Source organism: Spermophilus citellus, assembly GCF_964194105.1.
Source record: "Spermophilus citellus genome assembly, chromosome: 11".
NCBI classification, from domain to species: Eukaryota; Metazoa; Chordata; class Mammalia; order Rodentia; family Sciuridae; genus Spermophilus; species Spermophilus citellus.
In genome coordinates this window covers 81,893,440-81,907,162 of record NC_138192.1, presented here as the reverse complement: position 1 = coordinate 81,907,162, position 13,723 = coordinate 81,893,440, and the positions used below count along the sequence as shown (strand labels likewise).

At 36.0% G+C, this 13,723-nt stretch overlaps 1 protein-coding gene across 5 annotated transcripts in view; it reads left to right on the top strand.

Moving 5' to 3' along the window:
- CCDC141 (coiled-coil domain containing 141) overlaps positions 1-13,723 on the top strand; it is a 183,910-nt gene that overhangs the window by 61,775 nt on the left and 108,412 nt on the right. For all 5 annotated transcript variants that reach the window (XM_081261638.1, XM_081261640.1, XM_081261639.1 and 2 more), the window contains one exon: positions 11,975-12,091. In XM_081261638.1, coding sequence (XP_081117764.1) covers positions 11,975-12,091 — 117 coding nt within the window. The remainder of the gene's footprint in view (positions 1-11,974; positions 12,092-13,723) is intronic.

The window sequence follows — 13,723 nt, the reverse complement described above, 5'->3', positions numbered from 1 at the left end:
TTTGTTGAAGGAACAAACAAATATACAAAAGTCAACTAAATATGCCTGTATTTATTCTACTGTAATCTGATTTTTATTCAGTTGAACAAATCATAGACATATTCTTATGTCAAAAGTAGAATAATTTTAACAGATACATTGTATTTTGCTAATTGTATGTAACACAATTTAAGCAACACCTTACTGTTGAGTAAGTAAACCCTTCAGTTTTTCAATGTTATAAGCAATAGTCAATACTGACCCTGTTGATAATTATGTAACAAGGAAATATTCAAAAAAGCTATGTAGGTATTAGCATAATTTTCTTACCTGAATTTTAAAGTTTCTCTATTCTATAGTTTTGGTGATGTTGTACTGGTACAGATGAGCATCGGGGACCAAAATTGAATGAGGTCTGCAAGTAATTTAAGTTCTATGATTATCATGTTCCTGGATGATTTTCCTGATAATTCTAGAACATCGTGGAACCACGCCTCTTTGGAATGCAAAGTTTATTTTGTCAATTCCCTACCTATTTTAAAGAATCATGGAAGCTGTCAGACTTTACATGAATAAAATATCAGCTTTGTCAATCATTTTAACCACTCAAGGGGAAATTAAGTGAAGAATTAGAACAAAGATGACTGATAAATAATAATGCGAATGCAGGAGTATCTGAGGCATCTCTTCTCCTTTAGGGCCATTTGAAGGATGCATTTAGTGCTTCTTTCTCTCTAAGTGCTTCTGGCCTAATGCTTTTGAAAAAGTCAGCTAATTCACCTTTGGAATAGAAATTAAGTGACCAGCATGATAGCAACCTAAGATTTACATCAATTCCAGAAAAAGGAGAATGAAAACAACAGATTTTTCTGTCTTAATTGGGACGTGAGAGCCTGGTAAACATAATCATACCATGTTATTTCTTTATCATTATGTTTCAGATGTAAAAATGTGTACTCGTTTTACATTGAAAGATGAGCAGCTGCCCTTTCTTTTCAGTTCCTGCAGCATCTTATTTTTCAGATAATCTGCTTCATTAATGAAAATCAGAAGCAGCTTGGAGTATTTTGTGCATAATTAATTATCTTGGCAAGAAGATTTATGAATGTAATTTTTCTCAATTGCTCCAATCAGGCATAAGTGAGCCAAACAAATATATTAAAACTAAGTTATTCATGGCCTGTTTGTATAAGACAGTGTCAAGGACATCTAGGAGAATTAAGACACAAGGGAGACAATCTTTTTTTACTATCTGGATCACATATATGTGTGTAAGATACATATTTCTGGGGGAGGGTCAGAGAGGTTGCATTCACTTGGAAGGTTTTGTGGGTTATAATTTGAGTACAGTATACATCATAATCATATAGTATATTTACTGTCAGTAGACAATTAAAAATGATATCAAGATGGTCTACATAAAGCACAGTCTCAGGGCACCAGTCTTGTATCCGGTGGGCATCTGTAAAACTGTGTGTGTATGAACACATGTGTGCATGTATGTGCTCTCTGGTGCATGCTGCCACTTTCTAACTAGCATTTAGGGCTTGAATGGTTGGTCAGCTTAAATTGATATAATGTGTGAAATGTTAGTGTCTTTTTAAAAATTTTTCTTTGAATGTAGCTTTTTAAATTTTTTTTTTAGTTGAAAGTGAGTACAATACCTTTTATTTATTTTTATACGGTGCTGAGGATTGGACCTAGTGCCTCATACTTGCTAGGCAAGTGCTCTACCACTGAGCTACAACCCAGCCCCTAAATGTAGTTTTCAAACAGTGTCTGGCATAAAACCAAAATAAGGGTTGAATTATCTTGGTGATACTAGAGTCAATAGTTTAGTTCAGTAAAAGACAACAATATCTAACTAGCCATTTGTAGATTAAGATTTATCCCAGAATTTCATTTTGGCAATAGGCTTCTTCTAGAATTCTCTCTAACGCATGCCAGCAGGAAATATAAAGTACCTTAATGTTGTAGGAGAAACATATAATTTTTTTTTTAAAAAATTGTTAGATGTTGATGAACTTTTATTTTATTTCATTTATTTATATGTGGTGCTGAGAATTGAACCCAGTTCCTCACACATGCTAGGCAAGCGATCTACCATTGGGCCGCAACCCAGCCCTAAGGAACGTATAATTTTGAAAGTAGCAGACACCGTTCCTGGAGTACTTGCTAATCATTACTGTTTTCAATGACATTGCAGGTCAAAGGTAGCAACAGAGGGACTCAGATACAAATAGTAAGGGGACCAAACCTGCTTTCACCTTTACTAGCTTAGATGGATTTGGACCATTTATCGGCCTCTGTGCCTTGGTTTTCTTTTTGGTAAAATAAGGACAATAGTAGCATCTGCCTATAGATTTTGTACAAAATAAATAGGGTCATATATGTACAAATGTTAGAGCACAATCTGGTATATGTTAACTGCTCGGTAAACATTCAGGTGTTCACTATAGCGGTATATGGCACTTTCTGAGCTTAGATATCACTGGCACAAAATTCTGCATATCAGCTGGATCCCACACCCATTCTCTAAACCACTATGTGATCCTAGAATTCTAAAATGTTCTGATGTGCAGGGGAATAAATGCCATTTTATGACTTGATATCCAGCCTAGTTTATTCAAAAGTTTTGCTTTTTCTCCCAGATAGTTAAAAATCAACTTTTCAGCTATCCACCAACTTCGTCCACCCTTTAGGTATTTCATTAGCTCATTTATATTTATTATACTTAACTACAGTTTCATTAAATTTAGTTTGTTACTTCTATATACAGTTGTCCTCCCTTATTTGAGGTTTCATTTTCTACTGTTACCCACAGTCAACCATGGCTCAAAAATATTAAATGGATAATTCCAGAAATGAAAAATTCATAAATTTTAAATAACTTTTATGACAGCAGGTTATTATAATAGTTCTATTTTTTTCCTTGACATTCTGGGGATCTAACCCAGGGCTAGGCACCACTGAGCTATATCTCAGTCCCAGTTTTATTTTATTATTAGTTATCTATCATAGTTAATACTTTAGTATGTCTGATTTATAAATTAAACTCTATCGTAAGTATATATATAGGAAAAATAGCATACATAGAATTTAGTATTGCCCTTGGTTTCAAAAATCCACTTGGGTCTTGGAAAACATACATTGTGGATGTTCATTTGAACTGATGCTTTAACATTTTGATTATTTAATTCCCAAAATCAGTTGGTAGGATGAATGTGGGGTATTTACTATGACTGAATTCATTCTCCAAAGTGATGCCTATGTTCTCTTTGAAAGGCTGTGCTTTGCCCCTACCCCTCATACCTGTTGTGGGACAAAATTTGCTAGTGCTGCCTGAGCTGTCTGCTGAGTCCCATGCTGCCTGTGTATCCATCTCCTTCCTCCTCCCTGAACTCTTTTTCTTCCTTGTCCTGGTGTTGGAGTTGACTTTCCTTTTTGTGACAGCACTGCCACCATCCCAATCTGGGAGGGGGACTCATTCTCTCCTTTCCCTCACTTTCAGGGTCCCCAAAGACAAACCTAAAGGCTCAATTAATTTTAATACATTTTAAAGGGAGACTTATAATTAAACATAATAACCATTGTACTTTAAAATGATTACAACATCGTTTTAAAATTTAGCGGTGATTTGTTTTCTGCATTATATTATCTCTCATTTCTTTTAACAACCAAGGGTTTAGGTCAAAGCTTCAAACTGAAATCTATGAAGCTGCATGACCTTGGAAAATGTCAAACCTCAGTCCTACTCCTAATGTCGGTCTGTCTCTTTTTTCTTACATAGTGAATGTAGTTGGTTCTGGATCTCCAGATCGATAAGGGTGGAAAGTTATATTGGGAAAACCAGACCTTGGTTATTTTTGGCAGGAGCACACATTGCTAAGACACTGGGCAGGGCTCTGTTTCCTTTCTAGAAAGAAGACTTCTATAGCTGGGGGAATTTCTCTCAATGAGTTGGAGGTAATTTTAAAAATAAAATATGGGTCCAGAGACTTTTGCTGTACTAATTTTATTGATTGGACTAAATAGCTTTCTACCACTAAGGAGCTGAAATTGAAGAGCCCAGCTAAACAAAAATAAGATGTGAGGGCAAGGTTGGTAAGGGAAGTCTTTATCTTTCTTGAGAAATAAAGACACAGAGAAATTATTTGTCAATAAAAGTGAGATTATATATATGATAATATTATAATTCTAGACAGGTACAAAGGTGATCTGTGAAGTTATTTATAAAATAACAAAATTTGCCTCATGATAATATATTTTAGCTCTCCTCCTTATCAATCAACAGAGTCATTATTGTGTGTGTGTATGTGTGTGTGCACATGCATGTGTGTGTATGTTTATGTTGCAGGGGAGTGAACCCAGAGTCTTGTGCATGCTAGGCAAGTACTCTGTCACTGAGCTATATCCCCAGACCTTTTAATTATTTTTTCAAGACAGTGTCTCACTAAACTTCCCAGGATGAACTCCAACTTTTGATACTCTTGCCTCAGTTTCCTGAGTAGCTGGGACTACAGACATGTACCACTCTCAACCAGCATTTATCCTGGGATTGAATAATTTGGGAAGACACAAATGCCTTCCAGCTGACTTCAATGACTTAAGGAGAGCTCCCAAATTCTACAGCAGAAAACTGTGAACATTGTCCTCTTTGAATCTCTGAGACTAAGCCCAAATAACAATAGACCTATAGTTAGATGGATCCCAAAATGCATTTAGTAAAAGAAACTCAATCTACATGTTTAGTAGTGTTAAGAGACAAAGTTATAAAATATCCAGGTTTTCAGCTCTTAGTTGACTTTATTTGTGATTCCAGAATCAGGCAGTAGTGTGGACCAAAAATGCTTTGGAATGCTCTACTACATCACATGGGGTGGGTTATAGTCATAGCCAGAAAAAAGGAAATGACATCCAGAGATTGGAAGTTAGGCACAGAGAGAGAGGACTGGTTACAGCTCACACCTGTCTTATTTGAACATGGTTTAAACAGTTGTACTCTTGTGACTGACTGAGACTCCGCCTCTTGTTACCAGAGTAGGTCATAGTATCATGTTAGGTTGCAATCCTTCATGTATGAAGAAAGCTTTAGTAAAAGCCACACTTAAAGAGTATGGAGGCCGTTCTAGGCCAAACAGTTCACTTTAACAGCAATAATTGTTCTTTTTTTACCTACTCCCAAGTCCTCAAGTACAACATCAGAACATGTCTCTACTACCTCTTGTAATGTCATAGTCACCTAAATGAAGCCAATGAATATTTGATTCTGGTTTTGCCCAGTTAAGTACAGAGCACATTTGACTGGATTGCCTAACACAAAATACAGACAACTGGTTTCTAGTTTCCCCACCATTGGGGAAAAAAAAAAAGGAAAAGAAGAAAACCTAAAACCTTTTGGGAGCTAAAATTGCTGCTATAATACTAACATGCCTTCAAAATCAAAGTAGTCATTGGAACTGTCACCTGTGGCCATCAACTATAGCTGAAAATATTTTGGAATATATGAGTATATTTTTGGTAGCTGAGAGAGAGAGCTAGACTGTCAAAATGTCTTAGGTTAAAGAAGATAAATAACTGATTCCTCCCTGTCCATCTCTTTATCATTTTTTTGGTCTCTAATAATAGCTGGTTATTTGGCAAGAACTGTTCTCTTGGAAAAGAAAATGAAAATAATTTGAAGAGATTATCATCTTCCCTTAAGCATTTTTATTAAGGTGGTTTGAATTGCTTGTTGCTGGCTCGCCTCCTTCCATATAGTCTTAAATAAAGATTAAAAAAAATAAGATCCAATCTCAGATTGTAGAACAAATTGCAGAAAAAGAAACTATTGGTTCATGGCAGTCTGATGCATGACTTCAGGCTGTGGCACCAGTTCACATGCTTTCCACCTGAGTTGTTTATCCTTGAACACCTGAGAGCATTTTGTATTGCATGTGTTCTGATGTTTCAGTCCTGTCTTTGGCATGTGTCATTTGGGAACTGGTTCTCTTGGTCTGTGCTTGCTGTCACCTCTGCCCATGGCTGGCCTCTTCCTCTCGGGCATTCCTGATGGGTCTGGTGCATACTTCCCTTACTGTCTCCAATGCACTATTTCCACTGAGACCCCACAACTGCACACAGGGCCATTTTCTATGTTAGAATTAGATTTGATAAGTACAGCCTTGCATTGTGGTTTTTTTTTTTTTTTTTTAGAGAGAGAGAGGAGAGAGAGAGGAGAGAGAGAGAGAGAGAGAGAGAGAATTTTTAATATTTATTTTTAGTTATTGGCAGACACAACATCTTTGTTTGTATGTGGTGCTGAGGATCGAACCCGGGCCGCACGCATGCCAGGTGAGCGCGCTACCGCTTGAGCCACATCCCCAGCCCTGCATTGTGGTTTTGATTTTAAGACTGGTCATCACTATAGACTAATAAGAACCACTTCTCTTTTCCAGAATTCTTTATTTGTATAGATAAATATGATGAAAAGGAAAAATAATTACTGGATCAGGTAGCATGAACTTCAGCCATGGCATTCCTGTCCCCAACTGTAGGACTTAGGCAAGTTACTTAATCTGTCTGTATTTGAATTGACTCATTTATTGAAAAAGCCATTAACTCCATATAGAAAGGGTATAAAGATTAGATGAGATATTGGTGTAAGCTACCCAGGTAGTACCCTATACCTCTCTGTGAAGGTCTACTCTTCTCTTACTTTCTTTATTCTTATCTTCCAGCAGGGGTTCCAGGTATGGGGTAGAAAGTTCAACAAAGACTTGTCCTTCCTTGCCCACAGATAGCTTCTTCAATACCATTCCCTTCCATCCTTCCTACTCAGTCTGATACACTCCTGTATTAACTCTCATGAATCTTCAGTTCTGTCTCCCTGCCATAAATGCATGCTTCATCTAATCAAATATAGAAAAAGATGTGAGGAGGAACCCATTTGTTCCCTGTACTTTCCCTAAAGCTGTCTTCAGCTGTTCTCCTGTATTCAGCCAGTGAACTCAGCCAATCAGCTGCTTTGAATGGGTTATTAGTTCTTCTTTCTCACCAGCTCCCATCAGTGATCCATAAATGCACCCAACTGATATCTCATTCCCCTATTCTCCTGGCTCTGCATTTTAATTTGCTGTTAATTAAAACTCAGTCCTTACATTTACATTTAAGAAATAATGATTTTTTGGAACATCCTTGAATTACAGAACCATCCAATAAAAATCTGTGATTTTAAATATTGCAGTAGCCATTTAAAAAAAGTAAAGAGAAATATTCAAAAAGTAAAAAGTAATCATACATATTTAAACCCAAAATGTTCAAAATATTATTTTGACAGGTAATTAATACTAATATTCGTGTGTGTGTGTGTGTGTGTGTGTGTGTGTGTGTGTGTTGTAGTGGGGATTCAACCCCAGGGTTCTCTATCACTGAGCAATATCCCAAGCCCTTTTTATTTTTTTTATTTTGATATAGGATCTAGTTAAGTTGCCCAGGCTGGCAACAAACTTCAATCCTCCTGCCTTAGCAAACTGCTGGGATCACAGCATGTACCACCTTGCCCGGCAATACGAGCATTCTTTTTTTCCCCCGACATTTTTTATTGATGTGTTATAGTTGTACATAATGATGGGCTCTGTTGTTATATATTTATACATGCACACAAGACAGCAATATAATTTGGCCCATATCATTCCCCCAGCACTTCTCTCTTCCCTTCCCATATCCCACCCCTGGTCCCCTTCCTCTACTGATCTCCCTTTGACTTTCATGAGATCTACCCCCACCTTTCTTTTCCTTTTTTCTATTTAGCTTCTGCCTGTGAGAAAAAACATAGGACCCTTGGCCTTCAGAGTTTGGCTTATGAAGATGCTAATATTCTTGATGAGATACTCTCATTATTTTTTTATGAGAAGTCTATGAGATTTGATGTGTATTTTATACTTAGAGCAAATTTCTGATTGGAGTAGTCACATTCCAAAGTACTTGTGAGTTAGAACCTTATAACTTGGGCAGTATAAGTCTATGCTCTTTGGCAGAATTTTTCTGGCTTCTTCAGTTTTCAAGGTAGCCTCTTGGTTTTATTGAACATCCCTGATTCTCCTTTGTATTTTTGCTGACTTCCCTTTATCTCTCTTTCGTCACCCTCTGATAGATGCCACATACCCTCTCCCCCCAAAAATATCTGTCGCACTTCTTCCCAGACTTAATTCTATCTCCTTCAAGTACCTAGAAGCTCCCTCAAACTGATAAGATGATCAGAAGCACATTGCTTAAGTCAGGCTGAGAGATAGGAACTGAGTAAACAGAGGAAAAGTGTTTTCACTTCCTCTTTTAGTCTAGCAATGCCCAGAACTCACCTCAGTGTACACTTTGAATGTTTTTTGTTTTTCCTTCATTTTCACATTCTGTCAACCCATGGGTCATATTTTCATCCCTTTGCAGGAATCTTGTTCTACAAACATGTCCAGATGCATCATTTGCTGTACTTACCACTCAGGCTTTGGGACAGCAGCTGATCTAAAGTGCACTTGGAATATCTGTGCAGCTGTCTATAGTAGCTATCAGAGTATTGTGGTTGACATGCTCTTGGCTATTTAGGGTGTCTTATTTTAGTCTGAGAAGGACTCTGAGAGCCTGTTTTGCATACATCCCATAGCATATATGATAAATCTGAACTATGAAGCTGCCTCTGTGTGTGTGTGTGAGCACCTCAGGATGAGATGTAACACCCTCACAATCTACTTACTTTGGAGTTTTATGCCAACCTGTTTTTGTTTTGTTTCTTTCTAGGGTGTTGTGGCAATAAAAATGTGTAGCTCTTGGGCTGGGGTTGTGGCTCAGTGGTAGAGCACTTGTCTAGCACATGCAAGACCCTGGGTTCGATCCTCAACACCACATAAAAATAAATAAACAAAATAAAAGTATTGTGTATAACTAAAAAATAAAAAAAATGTGTAGCTCTAGAGAGTCAGTATGCTTTAACAGGCAGGTATTTGCACAGGAAATACTGCATATCACCAGGTTTTTTACTTACATTCTCTTTTAGGGAATAATATTGCCTCATAAGAATAGTATCCTTTGGGGGTTAAAATAGTATTGGCCCAATCTAGAGGGTGAGGTCACTTAACACCATTTATAAATGAAAATAACTGGCTTTCATCACTACTAGCATGTGTTAAATAACGAGTTTTTGACTCATAAAATTTAATAGGACCATCTGAAGGTTCAGGTTTCTCACCTGTTTGGGGAGATTAGTGGACACCTGTTGGTACCCATGTTTCATTTACTCAGCTTCTATATTAACCGTCTCTAATAAAGCATTCTTGAGATTTCTAGGCACCTCCCTCCCAACACTTTAGCTAAGAATAAATGAAACTTAGCTAGGCACAATGGTGGTGCACGTCTATGATCCCAACAGTTTGGGAGGCTGAGGCAGGAAGATTATAAGTTCAAAGCCAGCCTCAGCAACTTAGCGGGACCCTAAGTAACTTACTGAGATTCTATCTCAAAAAAAAAAAAAAAAAGTTGGGGATGTAGCTCAGTGGTTGAGAACCTCTGGTTTTAATCCTTGGTACCAAAAGACAAACAAATAAAAATAATAAAATTAAAGTCACTCCCAGTGCTTAATAAAATAAATTATCTCTGAAATTCAGCTAACTTCATGATTCATTTCATTTTAAGGATGCTCTTAAGTCATTCCTTGTGTTGTCTATATATGGACTAAGTTCATGAGAAATTACTTTGTTTTATAAAAATTAAACAAGTCAATGACTAGATTTTATTGCTCTTGATAAAATTCTCTGTGGGTTCTATATGTACATGTACATATCCAGTTATAACTGGGACATGAGAGAAACAGACTGACTTCAAGTAATTGTAAATACATAAACACAATATTTTAAAAGTAGAAACTATGAGATAATATATATATTACCAAATAATCTGAAGAAAATGAAGCATATTTTACATGAAAACTGCTTTTTTTTGCATTGAGATTGGACTAGAGTTTAGGTTAACAGAGATTTCCAATTATCAGAAAGCTGATGGGCTGAGGATGTGGCTCAAGCGGTAGTGCGCTCACCTGACATGCGTGCGGCCACATACAAACAAAGATGTTGTGTCCGCCAAGAACTAAAAAATAAATACTAAAAAATTCTCTCTCTCTCTCTCTCTCTCTCTCTCTCTCTCTCTCTCTCTCTCTCTCCCACTCTCTCCCACTCTTTCTTTAAAAAAAAAAAAAAGAAAGAAAGCTGAAAAAATCCTCTTGCTCCATACAGCCTACTCCATGTTGGTACTTTTGCTCTCATAATCAGCTCTGCAATATCAATCCTAATAATGATCCTGGGGTATCCCATTGTATATGAGCCTTTAAGTTTGAATTCTGGTGTATGCATGTAGGTATGTGGTACACTTATTGTGTGGAATTTTAGACTTAATCTAACTTTATCCTAGACTCTTGCTTCACACACTTCTTTTTGTTTCAGAATTTGGAAGAAATCCTATGGCAAGATAACCTAGAAAATTAGTATCAGGTTTGGGATATGTCTACCATTTTGAATGGGCAGCGAGTATCTATTTCTTGGGTTTGAAGTTGTTCTCCTTGATGATAAGGTTTTGTAAGACTTCAAGTTACCCAGGCATGTATCTGGGAATAGCAGAAAGAACATGTGTTTTGAAATCCTATAGACTTGGAGGCAAATACTGCTCTGACACTAACTATGTGGCCCTGGATAATCTTGTCTTTACAATTATTATATCATGCTTATTATAAACTTGTTGAGAAAAATAGAGATTATGTCCCCAAATCAACTAGCCAACTGTTTTGCTTGTAGTTTTCTATCAAGCCGGGCTGGGGTTGTGGCTCAGTGGTAGATCGCTTGCCTAGCACATGTGAAGCCTTGGGTTCAATCCTCAGCACCACATAAAAATAAATAAATATGGGCTGGGGATGTGGCTCAAGTGGTAACGCATTCGCCTGGCATGTGCGGGGCGCTGGGTTTGATCCTCAGCATCACATAAAATAAAGATGTTGTGTCCACCAAAAACTGAAAAATAAATATTAAAAAATTAAAAATAAATAAATAAGTAAAATAAAGCTATGTGTCCAACTATTATATATATATATATATATATATATATATATATATATATATATATATCTCCATGATGTGATCATAAGGATATAAGGATTTGAGAGTATAAATTCAACTCTTTTATTTAATTGGGATAAGGAACCTGCATTAAGGGGTCCCAAGTCATAAGTCCCAGGTCAAACTATAGCATTATTTGAAAAATGTATGGTATCAGGATTAAGGATGAAGCTTAGTGGTAGAGTAATTTATTAGCATGTTTGATGAGTTCAATTCCCAGCATTGAGAGAGAGAGAGAAAGGGACAGTGAATTTATGGCTTCTTTCAAGTTCTTTGATATTTGTTGTTTTAACATGGTGTATGGCATGTAGTGTAAATCGAATCTATATGAATGAATCATGCCCTTAGCCACTTAAAATGTCAATGGAATTTTAATAACTTTTCTGTTTAATTTCTGCATACAGATTTCTAGCAACGAGAGCAATCTAAGTAGTTTTGCATTGTCTTTTTTATAGTAGAAAATATAATTTTATATGTTGTTTAATATCCCCATCTAGGTCTATGTAACTACATTCAGATTCATATTTATATCAATGAAAGAAAGCATTTGAAAAGAGTGCATGATTTATTGGATACACAAGAACTCATTTTCATTCTTTTTGAGATTTTCTTTATGCCATGTAATTTACTGAGCTGATAAGTAATTTTTGTGCTTTTCTGAAATGATTTTTTTTTCTCTTAGGAATGTAGAAGTTGAAATGAAGAGAAATAAAACCTTATATTCATTTAATACATGGGATTACTATATAGAAGGAGTAATTAAAGTGGCTTAAGCTTTAAAAGGTTGAGGAATTATTCCTGAGTTTATACTGACTTATTTGCATCATTTGAATTTTGTTCTTTCTTTGTTGCTTCTTTCCTAGGTTACTTGCTGGTTTCAAAAAACCATAAGAGATTTGCAGGAACAAAGTCTAGGTTCATCACTTTCAGACAATGAGGAGCTAACTTGTAAGCACGAGGAACTAACAATAAAAGCAAAGGTAAGAGACACTAAAAATAATTGAAAATGCATGGGGTTCTCTTGAATATGTTTGTATGAGTGATTTGGAGGAGGGCTTCTAGAACAGCAAGAAAACCAACATCTTCTATAATCTCTATATTCTTAATAGTGAACTACATACCAGATGGTATGCTAAGAAAGTATATTAGATGCTTTCTTTAAATTATCACAAAAACCCTAAAAAGTATGTATTATTTTTCTCGTATTATGGATCAAACCAAAGAAATAAAACAGAGGCTTGGAGATGCAAAATAACTTGACCATTACAGTGTCTTCTCAATGACAGTGTTGGAATTTAATTGTAGATTTTGTCTAGTCCACGGCTCAAGGTCTTTACACTTTGGTAGTTTTCTAAATAATTTTGTCTATCCTGAGATCTCAACTCACTATCACTTTCAAGGCATAGTTTGATAAGTGTTCCCCTTTACATTTCCCTAGTTCCTTGACTCAAAATTTCTCAATTTTATAAGAAGTATGGGCTGCTGGCCAGGTAATTTCTTGTTGATATCTGGAATGTGCAAAAATAGACCCAGGGAGGGCTGGAAGCATGATGAACAGGGAAGCTGGACTATAGTTGTTCCTCTTTCCATTGAATTTTGTTATTTAGAAATCAACTCATTTGTACAAGTTGGGTCTGTAAATACTTTCCACAATTCTTTATAGGTGCTCCATATTGATCTGTAAGAAAACAAATTCCGACATAATAGACTGAGTGAGAACTGTGAATACTGTATACAGCATCAAAATTTAAAGAACTCTGAATTATTAATATAGTGGGTGGTTAGCAGCTGTAGGTAAAACCGTCACGAAGTTCTGGAAAACAAGGCACCAATGCTACTGAACAGTGGTTGAAAATAGTGAAAACAAACCAACCATTCACATGTCTAGGATGGGAATTGATGGGGAGGGGACAGGTAGATTGCATTTATTTAGACTTAAATCTTCTCATAGGGATCATGACATATTTTTGTCTTGTTTTGTGTTAGTTTCTTTCTTTTATTTGAGTACTGTAGTAAATTGTGGGTGTTCAAACTGTTTGGTTTGAATATCTAACTGATCGATAAAAGGTACTATTACAGGAGTCTGTTGATCCAACAGTGATGCTCATTTTTTAAGTTCTTTACATTTTTTCAGCATTTAAAAACTCTACTTATAAAGTTAATTTTTATTGAGGTTGTACAATAATTTATTCTGTGTGTATCAAACTCAAATTTTATCAGAGAAAATTCTGTCAAAATGTTCAAATGCTAAGCACAAGGGATGGATTGAATTGCGTATGATAGCTACTTCCTTTAAAACAAGTGAGCAAAACCAGTATAACCACATAATTTAGACTTACTGTGAGTTTTGGTCACTATAAACATGGAGTTATTATGGTTTTTTAACAGCCATGAGGTGAAGTAGAATATTTGTTAATGTTTGACTTTGGTTTTAGTAGGACACAATTTCTATCACAGTTTGCAGTTCATATTTGAACCTCTGATATGCCTAAATAGAAAAGCATACAGATATCCTTTCCATCATTATCCTTAAATTACAAACATGGCTGTGCCATTTTGCATTTCTGCCAAAAGTGAATAAGACTTACTATTGTTCCCTATCCTTGCTAACA